Consider the following 15,930-nt stretch of genomic DNA (forward strand, 5'->3'; position numbering starts at 1 on the left):
CCTCTCCCTTAAAAAAAAAAAAAAAAAAAAAAAAAAAAATTACCTGCCGCAAAAAGTATGATATAAGTAAAGGTGATAATGTTGATTTACACGTTTAATAAAAGTTTAGTAAATGTCTAAGAACTTGCTATGTATACTATTGAAAAGTTACTTCCCAATATGGAGATTCACTAATACGTATATTTTGCTTATTTTTAACATTCTTTTCACATATATACTATATCACTTTTGTTATTTCAATACGTGTTGTGTCCTCTTAGTGTACAGTTTGGTACTATACTAACCAAGAACTCATTTTTCAGATAATTGGCTCAACTAATGTTTTCCTCTCCGTAAAGTGAATCTCCTCAATAACATGTGACATCATCATCAACAGTCAAACTTAACCACTAACTGGAAAAATCTATCAATGACTGCAGTATATCTCGTAAGGATGAGTGGGCATCTAAACAACCAAATATTCTAATGATCTTATGGTTCTAAAATAAAAATAGTTTTGGATATTTTTCTAGTAAATGAACAATTCTCCCTTCAAAGATTTGCTGGTACATGAACAATCAAACGTTTAGATAAGTTTTTTGTGTAAGAACTGCCGCATGTTTGAAAATTTCGTGGATGAACACTATGGTCGGATGATTTGTTGGTACATGAGCTACCCCATGTATGAATCATGCCTCATGATGGAGTTGAATGCCTCGGGCATTTTTAACTTCAACATCGTTGATGCCTTCAAGATCATTCAAGAACACCAGACAAGGGACCACAACGTAGATGGAGTGACTGAGGTACCATGCATAAAATATATTTTTTTTATAATTGCATTATGTGAAATATGTTATTAATACTTGTATGTTATTAAATTATTGTTTAAATACTCGGAGAATTTGACTATGATGAAATGATGTAAATTCTGCCTTGATAAGGTAAAGCTTTACTTCAATGCAAATTTTCTACTGTTCAACCAAACAATGTATTAACTATCGTTGGATTAAAAAGGCTCATCGTTATACAAGTTGTCTTTCAATTGTCTCATTCAGTGCTGCTTTTCAAAACGTGATTGAAAAATTACACTGGAGATATAAGAAATGCTGGTATTTTTAAGCAGACAATATTCTCTCTTTCCATGATAATGAGTTAATCAACCAAGTCTGATTTGTACAGTTTTACGATGAACACATCACTTATCTTCTATTTCTTTTGTAAAATCTGTTTTTATGTTCTGTCTAAGTATACATATTATAATGTACTACTTGTGTAATTAAACAACAACCAAAACTATTTATGTTCACATGTTCTTAAAGATGTTTCAAATTCCCATACCGGATACTTAAAGTAAAAACTTAAATCTTTTACTCAATTATAGTATGAAACATCCTCGCCAAAAGCGCTCTTTATGCATTGCCTTGCTTCTTTGCTCTTCTATCTGCAACTCGCGTAGCTCATTACATTCAATAACTAACGTTGTGACGCACGTTATCGTAAACGTTGATCACGTTTATCGTTAATTCAGTCGCCAAGCTTTGTGACGCACAACGTAGCAACGTAGAGGAATTCCAAAACGTTGTTTACGGCGATCGGCCACTTCTCAGACCACGTATCTTGATACAAGTTGCCGAAATTTGTCTAAGGAGCTTTCTCAACGCATGATGGAAGAAATATTTTCTAAGCATTTACATTTTCAGCATGAATTGAAGTTGAGGACTCGCCGATGTTTGAGAGTCCTGGTTTTCAGGATTTCTACGTTGTCAACATTACTGCTTGCATTCAAGTTGAGAATTTGCATTTTCAGGAATACTAACACAATGACTTTTTAGAAGTGCATTAGAAGTATTCAAAGTGCAAACTTGTTGTCTCGTCCATCGGGTGTTATCTCACAGAGAACCAAAATACCTGACTAAGAGACTTGTGACACGTGGAGCAATTGCTCGACGGGGCACTAGGCAGGACACCCTCCTCCACTTTCCAAAAGATAATTTGGAAATAGGGAGGAGGGAGTTCTACTTTTGCCCAGCAATTTACAACGACCTCCCCAATCAGTTCAAAAGCCTTAATAAAAGGCAAAATGTATTGCAAAGCAGGCCTGTAATTTCTGTTGTATATAAATATTTAGTTTTAGTGACGTGAGTTGTTCTGTAAACCATTATTGTACTGAGAAGGGCTAGAGAATAAAGGCATTTTGATTTGATTAGAACAAAATACTTGCATTTTCCTATTAACTTTGAAATTTTAAAATAATCTAGAGAACAGGTCTTTAGTACATTTCTTTTTTAGGAAAATAATCAAAGACTAGCCAGTACCCAATTAGTTTTTTTTCTCTTCAAACCGTATATTTTTTGTGAACTTGGTTAGTATATTTCGCCTCTTCCACAGGTGATCTTGATCTGTGTCTACGGCCTTCTTATAGTGGCTGGACTCTCAGCCAATATGGTGGTCAGTTTCGTGGTAGCTCGTCGTCCTCAGATGCACACTCCCAGGAACCTCTACATCGTTAACCTGACCATCTCTGACATGACGTTGTGCCTGATCTGCATGCCGTTCACCCTCGTCTCCATCCTGAGACGCCAGTGGTCGCTGGGTCTGATTCTCTGCAAGCTCGTACCCGTCATCCAGGGCGCCAACATCATGGTGTCCGTCGGGACCATCACTGTCATCGCCTTGGATAGGTGAGAGAAAGCTAAGCTTTAAAAGAAGAACCAATTCATTGCAGAATAGTTTTGTAACCTTTGAGTCCTAGTCTGAATACCAAAGTGAAGGATCAAGAAACTATATCGTTAATAATGTTCCTCAAAGAGTAATTCGATCGAGATTTCTTTTTCTTTGGAACTCAGGTGTTTAAGAACATATAAGATGACAACTTAGAAGCGAAGTCAACAAGATATCCTCCTAGATGTTTAATGATTTTAGCTTCTTTGTTCTGAAATTGCCTTCATTTGTTTGCAGGTACTTGACTATAGTCCGAAGTCAAGAGGTTACGAATAACAAAAGAAGAGCTGTCACATCTATCGTCCTTGTATGGGTGATATCAGCTTTGGCCACCCTTCCGGTGGGATTCTTCCAGGTAATTGCTATCATTAGTTACTATGAGGCTTACCATGGATCTTACCATCATTAGTTTGCCACGGGGCCTACTATGGGGTTACGTATTTTAATCTGTTGGGGCAGAAAATACTGTAATTTTTGTCTTCTTTGTTCGCAAAGAGTTACCAAATATAGCTTCAAAGCCTTGCAATGGATAATCTTAGTGACATTCTGAATGTAAATGAAACAATTCCTGATGTGGCAGCAAAGCCCCAAAACGAGATACTCCGCAGTGGTGTCACCACACAAGAACTAGAACTGACAGAGCCTAGAACTGACGGAGGACTACTTGGAGGATTGATACCTCATGTCTGATCTGAATCACTGAGTTAATTCAAGGTGTCAACTTGTACTTTTTCCCGTAGATCGTTGAACCAGTGGTGTTCCACAAGGTAGTATTGTACGAGACGTGTATAGAACGATGGCCCTCCCAGAGGCTGAAGGTGGCCTACGCTGTAGCCGTGCTGCTGGTACAAGCAGTCATACCGGCGCTGGTAGTGTGTGTGGTTCACGCACGCATCGCCTCCTATCTGCACGCACACGCACGCACACAGAAGGACCTACGCAGAGCTCACAGGGAGATACAGAGGAACAGGAGAACTACGCTGCTTCTTTCAGGTAGGCCTACACGAATCACTTTTCCTTGAAAGCTGTTTTGTTATGATAAGTAGACCTATATTTATTTATGCAGCTGGGCAGATGAGTAGTTTATAGTACTCGTCTAACAATCATTAAGTCGCCGGATGGATCCTGAGGAAAAAATGCTTTTTGATGGTTAAGAACTGGCTACGAAATGTCCTTAACTATGGGGTTATTAATAAATAAATCATCCTTGCTAAGAAAACCATCGCTTTTATTCAGTAACACAGTTACACAACAAGGCTCGTACCTTAAATTTTCTACCCGTGTCTTAAATACTACCTTTTCGCTACACTACTGTGAAATGACCTGTTTTCGTTACATGTTTATCAACTGTGAAATTTCATCATTACATTGTTTACTACGGCAAAAGAATGTTTACTATACGAAAGTAACGTTTTCTATCTTTTTCCGAAGTAATTTGTAGTATAGCGAAAAGTAACGTTCAAACACGAGTGAAAGTGGGTCTACACTGGTCTACACACATTTTCGACCATTTAATATCAATCATGTAATGACTCAAATATGTAATGACTCACTTTATACTCTGGTTAATATACTATTACGCGATCGTTGCGTAAACAACTTAATGTATAGATCTAGCACATGTTAAACAATCATTAAGAATCAAAAATCTTTACTACTGTCTTGTATAATAGGTGTAGCTATCCTGTTCGCTCTCAGCTGGCTGCCTCTGGGTATCTTCTCCTTGACTGCGGATATTTACTACTCCGGCGAGTCCTACACCGAAGTCACCTCTCAGGAGCTGTACGTGGCCTTGGCTGTTTGTCACATCACCGCCATGTCTTCCGCGGTCTCCAACCCCGTGGTGTACGGCTGGCTCAACACCAATATACGTCAGGAGTTCCTGCAGCTGCTGCCCTCCAGGTGTGCCAACCCTGCGCTACAAGAGGAAGGGACCACCAAGACAGTTCTACCAACCACGACGCTGCATAGACGTGACAGTGTCACTGTGCTGTTACAGCCACAAACACTGATTACTGTGTTATAATGTTGATGTGAATAATTGTAAACTTATCTACTGCTACCGAAAGATCAGGAACTAACTAACTTTATAGGCGAAACCGTTTAGTTTGAAGAGTATAGTGGAGATTAAAGGATTCCGAATGTGAAGGCCCTAAACTCCAACTCCGCGACCTAAAGCATAATTTTATGCAATGAGCATGCAAGTATTCACACCACACTGTAAAACCTTTGGTTTGGTAGGCCCTAAACTAAATAACACCATAACAAACGTGAAATTATCTTTTCAGCTTTTCACTCGAAAAATACTAAATACTACTTAAAGTTAGAGACTTGCAAGTAAAATTTGTATTTAATTTGAAGTTATACGTGTTCTATTTTTTAATTTTTATACATTTTTCAACTTTATGATAGACAAATCTATGGTTAGCATAGATAGACGACAAAGAAACACGGCTTGGACAGTTTGTTTCGTAACCTTTACTAAAACGTGTGAAAACACAATTAAAAATATTAAGTATGATGTGCAGTATATAAAGTTTAACGACGCCAATTCTGGTGGATGTATGTGTATCTGAGGATGGCATTTTAATGCCGAAACGGCCGTAATATACGGTAATCAAAGAACTGGGACGAGGTATTATATTATATATTATAGTCATCAATTCAGCTCAGGGGCTAAACTATGTCTATCGAATTTTACAGACATTTGTCTCCATCGTGATGATTGTAAATGATTACTAATCTTTGCAAACAACAAAACTAATTATGATTACTTCAAATACGTGTAGTAGCAGTTGCGCCGAGTAGCATTTGCGCCGCGGATTAAATCGTGCTTCCAGCGCCGCGGAGTTAGATTAGTTCAATGATGCAGAAGTGACGAGGGTCATAATTACTTACACATTAATTGACCGAGTTGATTGTAAATAGTGTCGTTTTCCATACTCCTAATTAACTTGTACTAGTATTTCACTTTTGCACATAAAAAATTATTAAACACTTGTATACCACCACATGCAGTATTGAGTTAGTATAGATATTTTTCCTGAACTATAATTATTATAACCAGTAGATATTTTCTACTTATCACATTACTAATTTAGGAGAAAGGGGGACTTTTGTTTTCCTATGAAGTTTTTAGAAAATAGTTGCACCAGGATAGTCTGCGGTGCTATGAGGAATGCAAACAGCTCGGCATATTGGTATTAGGGGGATTTGCTAGGGGTATATATATCCCCATACCTTTCGTAGTAACCCACTCCCTTATGTTACCTTTGGTCACTCAATGGTGTTGTCATTGTCAGTTTCGAGTAGAATTTAGCAGAATGAACATCGTAGAATCCACAAAGAAGGGCTCGGTTTTCAATCATTTCGTCTACTACAATTGACCTACTGTACATTATATCATCGATATGTCGTACAATTGATAAGAATGCAACAATAAGCTACAATAAAACTTTTCTGAAACCTCTAACCGAATAAATAAATCGATAAATACGAGTAATTTCGAACCATGCAATTGCTTACAATCGACATTTACAACTGTTCACAACAGTTGACTTGTACTCCCTAGGAACTAAAAAGGCTTTTCACTACTGGTGATTAAAAACGTTATATAGTTTAGACCCATATGGTTTCGTCTTTTGTTTGCTATCTAAAGGTTATACATCGAAGTGAAGGATCACGGGTTCACACATAAAACCTCATTATAAAAAGGTTTGTCATAATTACAGGTTCTAAAAAAGTTAACCATGTAAATAAATCAATAACTTGAGGGTGTGGCAAGCCCAAAATGACACTTTTGGCTACCATTCGTCCCTCTGCTATATCATAAGATGTACAAGGACACCTACATCGAAAACATTGGTTAATCAAAACGGGTGAAAAGTTATTTCACAAAAAACCTTATGGTATCAGGTACACAGTTTCATTGTGTGTTAACACTTAGCTAAACTAAACAGACAATACCCCCGCCGCAGCAAACCTGCCGACTAAGCGAATTTCCATTTGTCTGAATTGATTTTCAATTGAATGTATATAAATAAAATTAGGTTTAACGAGTACCTAGGTTAGCTGCTACAAGGAAACGATTAAACTGGAGTTTTAGTAAAATGTGGATAGCTTAGTATAAAATAAATAAATTTGCCAAGTTTGATCAAAATATATCCATAAACAAGCAAACTAAAATTACTCAAGTTATCACGTTCACGGACGTATATAAATCTATACAAAATGAAAAAGTAAATTGGTCACGGGCCTAGGTCTTACCATTGACTATTCATAGTCAATGGTCTTACGGTGCGACCTACGGTAATAGCTACTTCCCTATAGGGAATTCGCTAAAAACATCCATTTTTTACGAAATTAACATTATGGTACAGAAGACGTAAGTATCATTAATTTATTTATATTATACCTATATGTGTAGGTAAATAACAACAGGTTTCATTCCGATATCGGTGATACATTCATGCAAAATTTAATCAAAATCGCACGAGAAGCGATATAAGCATAGGCCGGGAGCACGCCCGAGTTCACGTGCAAACCTCGCACTGTCAAGTTGATGATTTTTATAATATTCGTGGGAATGGATGGGGATTTGTAATGTTTATTGAGTTGTACAATAGTATTGAACATTTGCATGGGCTTGTATAGGCCGAAAGCAGGGTTCTTAGAAAATGGCTAAAAAAACTCACCCATGATATTCTTATGGAGAAAAAGTGCCTAAAGTGAGGTCATATATTATACTATAGGCCTATTATAGGTTATATTATACCTTCTTTACATTTAATGAGTCAATAAATGAAAGAATTAGCTTTTTTAGCTTGATTTCGAATATAGTATATGAGGATTATATGTAGGGATATGTAGGCAAAGATCAGGATTTTTGGAATTAGTGGCTAAAAATGATCCCCATGTTATTTTTATGGGGAAAACGCCTAAAGTGGGGTATCTTTGTGGTATTGCCACTACACGTTTTAGAGAGTTATTTTGTAAACTTAATATGTACTTGTATTTCTAGACTTAAGATAAACTTAAATTGATATAAGGCCTGTCTCAACTCCCAGGCTTCACGAAGCGCGATGTACTACTACCAAACCTGGTACAGAAACAAACTATTTTTTTTTTCGTAATTTCCTCTCTTTTGAGTTATTGGTAATTAATCGGTTTTAGGTAGCCCTTATACTGAAACGGCGGAGTGTACTGTTTATTGTTGTCAACCAGTGAACGATATTTGCAGATATTTTTGATGTCATCAATTTTGCAGTTAGGCCTATTAGATTTAAAATTATGTGTAACCAGCATGGGTCACGAGGTGACTGAATGCAACCACTTTACGCTGAAAGTAAAATGTGTTAGGAACATAAGTCCTCAATAATCCTATTAGTGCAGTTGATTGCTTCCGCCTTTGTTAACCTGTCAAAACTGCTAACCCTCATTTAATTAGCTGGCGCGGCGCTGGTGCTACGCGGCGCAAATACTACTCGGCGCAAATACTACTCAACCCTTCAAATATACCGTGTGCTATCAGAACTAATTACAGAATAGCTTTAGTACCTTATATGGCCACATTTACATAATATTGTACAAGGTCATTGGTGTCAGTGGTAGGGTGACTTTGAGCCCATCCCCTACTGGTTACACCACTGACCTTTATTGGGAATCTAAAACTATATTATTTTCATTAAAAGACTGAATCCAGTGATTTTATCGATATTGTAAAGACTTTCTTAGTGTAAAAGGCTGTATACTATATTGTCACGTATTTTAATAAATAAAAATAAATTCAATATTTTGTTATGAGCCTTGTACTTGATATTTTTACGACGTTTATTACGTAAAATATAATCCATGTTTATTAACACGTTACCTATACCAGCTATCACTTTGTCAGGGACGGATTCGCTTACGGAATTAAATATATAGGTAAATAACTAGTCCTAGAGTTTTCCGTATTTGTAACTCGGTATGAACCTATTTTCTATAATCTATAAATTTTTTCTGCTTTACGTTTTTTGTTGTTTTTTGTTTGTTTTTTTTTCTACGTCGCTTCTACGTAGAATCAATCATAAACAACTGCAAGGACCTACATACCTGTAGTTCTGAATAATGCTGATAAACACAAGAGCTTGACATTTACCTTTTGAGATCTGTTCCAATGTATATTTTTTAATTTAACAACACAGCGACGAACTTTGTAAGCATAATTAAGCTTTAATGTGGATCCAAGATTAGTATAAGAAGGAGTGTGATATGGTATGATCTATGATTCTGTTTCTTCAACCTATTATTAAAAGCCATATGCGATTATGGATTTTTATTTTTACTATCCTTTTTTTAACACATTTATTTCTGGTTTAATCTATTATATTATTAAAGTGATACAATCAAATTTTATGTAAACGGTTAAGGCAAGGTCATTTACCAAATAAAAATATAGGCATACTAGCAGAGTACCCGTCCTTCGTACGGGGTTGGCATGTAAGTATAAAGTGACATTAGCGTATGGTTTGACAGCTCCATTTAAGTAATGTTAAATAATGTTTACATTCAGGATAGTGACATCATTATTTTAAATATGATCCTTACCCTCTCTGTTCTAATATTCATGCAGTATTTAAATGAATGTTTGAACCAGCTGTAAGGAATTGTGAAATCAAAATTAATTTGACAGTTAGTACTGCTTGTTTACATTTTTAAACTTTGTAGGTTTGTTCTTTGTTGTCATGGATACCATCAATCAAAATTTACTTTGAAATCTCTCACCTCCGATTTTTGAAAGCCCACGGGGCATAGCCCTAGGACAATATTGAAGCGGGAATAGTTCTATGTATCCTCGGAACTGTAGCTTCATGTGTGTGCAATTTGAGCCCAATAGGTTCAGTAGTTTTTGAGATTAGCTCATACAAACACACACACACACACACACACACACAGACACCACCTCTTCTTTATAATAGTATAGATAGATGGCACATCAAAATGAAGCTTAGAGTGTGTAGATTTGCCGAAAAGTGTTGATATGGACAAATTTCCTAAGGGCTCTGCCCCACAAGCTGATTTCCAAAGGGCTACGCCTGGCATGCTTCCAATGTTTAAATGATTTAATTTAATTTAGTTAATGAAACAGCTGGTTAGTACAATGAACTGGCGTTTGATTATATACTCGAATAAGATGTTTGTGACGCTTTATGTAGATTGAGGAGGGTTATGTTTGGTTTTAAAGTGAGGTTGTATATCCGTTTTGTAAAGTATTGCTCAAAGTTTCATGTTTTAATTTATATAGTAAGCTACATGTGAAGAGGCTTGACTTAAATTGAAGAGTTATGGTAAAACATGTAATTCATGAAGCATCAAATATGAAGCAAATTGATGCTATTGCTACACTAAGGTATGTTGTCATATTCTTATGGATCTAATAACATCAATACCCCCGCCGCAGCAAACCTGCCGACTAAGCGAATTTCCATTTGTCCGAATTGATTTTCAGTTAAATATATTTTAATAACATTAGGTTTAACGAGTACCTAGGTTTGCTGCTACAAGGAAACTAATAAAGTGTGTTTTTGAGTAAAATATTGATAGCTTAGTACAAAATAAATAAATTTGCCAAGTTTGATCGAAATATATCCATAAACAAGCAAACTACAACATTTGACAATATTCTCCATAACAATAACATGGGAATTTTAAATTTAGAATTTTTTCAATTTTCTCTGTTACTAATAATCGAACAAAAATACTTTTATATACTAAATTATTTGTTTTTTTAAGCTCTTTAAAAAGGTCTAAAGAGAAATCGGGAAATTTTGTGTTTTGAGGGTCAAAAGTGAGAAAAACCAATTTTTACCCCATAAAACCCCCCGTAAAGCCCCGTTCCCATGGTCCGATCGTGCTGGTTCGCGAACTCATTCAAGTTTATCCCGCTTTACACCTTTAAACCAAATTTCATCAAAATCGGACAAAAATTACTCAAGTTATCGCGTTCACGGACGTATATATATATATATATATATAAGTCTATATATATATATACATATATAAAAATTTGAACGAATGGTGTTTTTGGCCTCTGGGGACATCAAAATGAAAAAGTAAATCGGTCCCGGGTCTAGGTCTTACCGTGCCTCCTACGGTAATAGCTACTTCCCTATAGGGAAATTCGCTAAAAGTAGGGGTTTGAAAGTAAGTAGGTTTACGCTTCTAAATCAGTTTATGTTTTCAAACTAAATCATAGAGTTGCTGTATTTTAAAACACACACCAGCACTACTTTAATAGCTCTCTAGGTCACATTTTCTTCCCGTTGCGAAGCACGGGTATAGCAGCTTGTATTACATTATTCACAGAAGTTTTAACAAAATAGAAAAAAAGAAAATAACATAAATAACAGTACGGGTTGGCCGTTCTATTCTGTTAACGAGGACTATATTTCAACTGATTTAGAAGAACCTTGAACGATTTGGTACAATGTTTATTGTGGGACTATTATAGGTACATACCTATAATAGTCTATTATTAAAAAGTTCAGGAGCTTAATAATGAATTTAAATATTTATTGTGGTTAGCAGACGTAGTGAACATCTGCTGATTTTACATAATGGATAATCCAAATACATCGTTAGAATTTCTAATTAGCTGCCGTTTGCCGTTTCCAATACAAGTTTAATCAGCATTCCTGATTTCCAGTGTTTTATAATTAACTAATATTGGATTTTTCTGCTTTCACATATTTTATGAGGAGTTTCTCTCAACATTATTCGGTTTCAAAACACTATAGTTTGCAGGATATTAAACATTTGTGTAACTGCAGCTTATTTTGTGTCGAAAGGAGAACTTAAGCTTTTACCACCGCTTTATTTTAAACACGTAGATCGTTATACGTCATTAACTGTATGGTTTAACTAGAATTATCATCTTATTCTAAAATCTGAAGGCGTTTTACGTTGGTTTCTTGTTGGAGACATATGAGTGAGCTCATTTTGACTGCACGTTTGTTTATTTCGTGTATATATTACGTCATTCAAAGGGATTACTATTGAGTCGATAGTTACATTTTTAAGAGATTTGAAGTCATTCACCTTCGCCAGCAAAACCTAAATCAAATTAATTTTTTTTATTAATTTATGAGAATTTGAAGATATTTCCTTCTGCAAATTAGCTGTACGATAAAAAATGTATGGTCGGTAAATTAAAGTATAAACCATAGTAGGTTACCGAGTTCTGTTGTCAAGGAGTTGATGTCTAAAGATTTGTGATTTACTCCTCTCAACAGAATGGTATAGATGGCTCTGTACCTATCACAATCAGAAGGTAAAACGTATCAGAAAGTAAAATAACTTATGCAAGCTGTTTTTCAATACAGTCATCATCATTTACACATTTCCTTCCTAGAGTTGAAGTTCCTTATCACGGAAGCTTAGTTTTCAGGTGCAATCATAATCATATTTTAGTTAAGAAAATCTTTCTGCTACTTTTTCACACTTTTTCTCCTCACAATAAAAATGTGACAGCCATAGAGGGAAATAATAATATAGTCTGGTAATAATAAAGTAATAGTAAACCGTGTAAAAGTAGAGTTCTGTATGTATTGACTTATGTTAAACATTAAAGTATATGGTATTATTAAAATGCAGGCATTGCATTGTTTTGCCGATTTTTATTTGAAAGGACGCACAAACGCCCAGTAAACCAATTAAAACTGTGTTGGATCAATGTACAAATTAGAGTGATTGTTGAAACAGTTAGCCATTGATTAAAAAGGGAGAAAATTCAATCCTTCTAAACTGTAAACTACACTGACTTGATACTCTGGGATTATTTTAAATTAGCTATTTATTCTATTACTCTCTGGCTAACATTGAGTTTATTTAAAATGTGTTAATTTCACTAAACCTAATTTATTTTTTTTCAACCGTATTTCGTTGTCCATTTTACTTATTTAAGCACAAGTTAATTAAACAATTAACTACTGGTACCTAATCAAACCATGTGTATGGACAAAATTAATTTTATACATATCACTATAATTAAATAAAGTGTGCTGTAGGATTGCATTATTTTATATCATTTATAGGTGTATCTCGCGCAAATAATAAATTATTCTGTCCTAAAAATAATAAACTGTATCAGCATTCTGACACATACTTTCTCCCAAAAGTTTGTCAACAACCTTTATCATGTGTAAGCAGTGAGAGTAAATATACGGAAATGGGGTTTTGTAAAATTTTTAAGGTTTATAACATACTAAATCTTTATAAAAATCTTTCGGGTCATTTTTGGGAAAATCCGATTTTTCCGTGTTTTTATGATGTTTTATGGAAAAATAACATAATTTACAATAACTTTTTAACCGTAATTTTTACAGAAATGGGATTTATACCATTTTGTTCAGAATATAAAGGACTATAACATACTAAATTTTTATCAAAATCGTTCGGGCCATTTATATGAAAATCCTATTTTTCCGTTATTTTATGGAGTTTTATGGGAAAATCCCCATTAAAAATCCAAATTTCTAAAAATTGAAAAAAACTATCAAAATTTGTAAGGACCATAACATACTATGTTAAATCAAAACCAGATTTTTTTTCTAAAATCCTATTTTTTCTATAGAGTTTTATGGAAAAATAACATAATGTACAATAACTTTTTAACAGTAATTTTTACAGAAATGGGATTTATACCATTTTGTTCAGAATATAAAGGACTATAACATACTAAATTTTTATCAAAATCGTTAGGGCCATTTTTATGAAAATCTTATTTTTCTGTTATTTTATGGAGTTTTATGGGAAAATCCCCATTAAAAATCCAAATTTCTAAAAATTGAAAAAAAACTATCAAAATTGTAAGGACCATAACATACTATGTTAAATCAAAACCAGATTTTTTTTCTAAAATCCTATTTTTTCGTTATTTTATGGGGTTTTATGGGATTTGTAACATTTTGTTTAGAATTTAAAGGGCTACAACATACTAAATATTTATCAAAATTGTTTGGGCCATTTTTGAGAAAATCCGATTTTCCCGGTTTTATGGGAAAATTCTTATTAAAAATCAAAATTTCAAACAAATGAAAAAAACGCCTGGATATACCATGGATTAAAACCTACATACCAAATTTCATCGAAATCGGACCACAGGTGTAGTCCCTAGCTTTGTACTCATCCAGACACACTGACACACACACAGACATCACTTCGAAAACCACTTTTTGGGTCCAGGGGGACCCAAAACGAATATATCCACTCAAACTCGAAAATGTTGACGAAAACACTACTTATCTCCATAAACTATGATATAGGGGGAGAAAGTAAAAATGTGTAAATAGTCTTTTCAAATAACCAGTTTCTCCAACGAACGTTTTTATGCATACCGTACTTTTTATTCTTATGGCTAATTTCCTTCAGCTGCTTTTAAAACAGAAGTAGGCTATATCGACTGTAAAATTCAAATACCCCGATGCAGCAAACCTGCAGACTAGGGGGAATTCCCAATTTGTCGATTGGATTTCCACAAAAACATCTCCTTAAAAAGTCATATTTATTCTTTGACATTAATTAGTTTAACGATTAGTTAACGGTTAATTAGTTAGTAACGATTAGGTTTTGCCGCTACAAGGAAGGTATTATAGTTTATTTTTGTTCCTCTGATGAATAGAGGAGGTCTTGTAACCAGATGGTCGCGGTCGAGCTATACAGGGTGATCAACTTAAGAAGGCCACCATTGGGATATCGGAAACGGTAAGAATTAGAGAAAGATTTCAAAGAGGGACATTCCTTTATTTTTTGTGGCAGTCAAAAATCTGATTTTATCTTTTATAAATTCAGCCGCTATTTTCCAAAATGGCGGCCAACTTTGAAATTTCTTATGGAACACCCTTTTTATTTTATCATGTTTTCGGATAGAACATGCAATTTAAAAACTTTTTAATTTTGACATTTTTTCGATAAACCCACTCGTTTAGGAGTTACAGCCTATGGAAAAATGACTTCCGGTGTACATTTTACATCATGTAGCTTCTAACAAGTAGGTTTATAGCGAAAATGCGAATAGTAAATAAGTCAAATAAGTCTTATAATTGCCTCCACATTCCAAAAAGACCATACAATTCGTTAAAAATATTAATTAATTCTATTATTTAAAAAATGGCAGCCATTTTCCAAAATGGCGGCAAACTTGAAAAGTGGAAAATTGTGTAATTGTTGGTCTCAGACCCAAGGCGCAGTTCTGCGTAAGTTTGGAAAAAATGGCCACTGTATTCCAGGCAGAATCAACACCCTGGCTGCCTCTTGGACTATGGCCCCCTCTCCGTCCTACTTGGTCCCCCCTCCGGTGCTGAACGTCCAGCCCAAAACTCGAACCGCACTACCTCAAGTTGTTGTTATTGTTTGTTAGTTATTTAATTGTTATTTATTTATATATAGATTAATTTATTAAGAAATTTATTGATGCTGTTTTTCGACTGAAGAAATTTATCACTTGTTATTTGTTTTTTTTAAGACTGCATAGATTATTCATATTTTAAATTATTTCTGATTTTGGGGCCCCTAGATTTTGTTACCAGTTTTAAAAGGATTTTTGAAAGAAAATAAACATATAGGTATTTTAATGGTTATAAATTTGTTAATTTAAAAGAAATTTTGAAAGGTAAAGTCTAGCTTAGTAAGGTCTGATTTGAAATTAGCCAATTGAATTGATTAAAGAAATAATTGTAAGTTAGTAGGCTAGATGGGTAGCTAAATTTATTTAAAGTTTAATTGAGAGTTTCATGTATTGTTGTTAATGTTGTTGTTGTTTATTTAAATTTGGTTAATTACAGCTCGTTTCTCTCAAATGGCGTGTTGTTCTTTAACCTCCATCCATGGTTCTCATGTTGTTAAGTAAGGTTTTGTGAGCCACTCCTCGGGCCTGCGCATGGATCACGCTTCCAAGTCGTTATTCTGGGTGCATGCACGAGGGCGTGGTTCACAACAATGCAAAAAGGAAACTAAGCCAATTGCAATATTTAACTAACACTATTGGACACCAAGCAATGCATATGGTACTTAAACTAAATCTTCCAAATGCATATAAGAAACCAGTTTAAATTTAACTTACACCACTTAAGAAAAAATATTGTTCAACCAATCACAGTGCTAAGATTAAGTAGGTCTAGTCGTGTTTACTTTCAATTTATATTCAATGACTATACAACTTGAAGCAACTGTGCTCTGAAGCTGTATGGC

The 15,930-nt window shown here is 34.7% G+C and overlaps 1 protein-coding gene across 1 annotated transcript; it reads left to right on the top strand.

The window, feature by feature from the left end:
- The first annotated feature begins 637 nt into the window (after positions 1-637).
- On the top strand, positions 638-5,313 carry LOC128987171 (neuropeptide F receptor-like). The gene is made up of 5 exons (XM_054407909.1): positions 638-785; positions 2,371-2,663; positions 2,941-3,058; positions 3,444-3,696; positions 4,377-5,313. The coding sequence occupies exons 1-5, from the start codon at positions 648-650 to the stop codon at positions 4,727-4,729; spliced, it is 1,155 nt and encodes a 384-aa protein (XP_054263884.1). The 5' UTR covers positions 638-647; the 3' UTR covers positions 4,730-5,313.
- The last annotated feature ends 10,617 nt before the right edge of the window (positions 5,314-15,930 follow it).

Source organism: Macrosteles quadrilineatus, unplaced genomic scaffold, assembly GCF_028750875.1.
Source record: "Macrosteles quadrilineatus isolate MER2022 unplaced genomic scaffold, UCM_ALF_1.0 Scaffold_2__2_contigs__length_208266976, whole genome shotgun sequence".
Classification (NCBI taxonomy): Eukaryota; Metazoa; Arthropoda; class Insecta; order Hemiptera; family Cicadellidae; genus Macrosteles; species Macrosteles quadrilineatus.

Coding starts and splice junctions, on each gene's coding strand:
- LOC128987171 (XM_054407909.1), top strand. CDS start 648: ATGAGCTACCCCATGTATGAATCATGCCTCATGATGGAGTTGAATGCC. Junction 2,664..2,940: donor ACTGTCATCGCCTTGGATAG/GTGAGAGAAAGC, acceptor ATTTGTTTGCAG/GTACTTGACTATAGTCCGAA. Junction 3,697..4,376: donor AACTACGCTGCTTCTTTCAG/GTAGGCCTACAC, acceptor CTTGTATAATAG/GTGTAGCTATCCTGTTCGCT.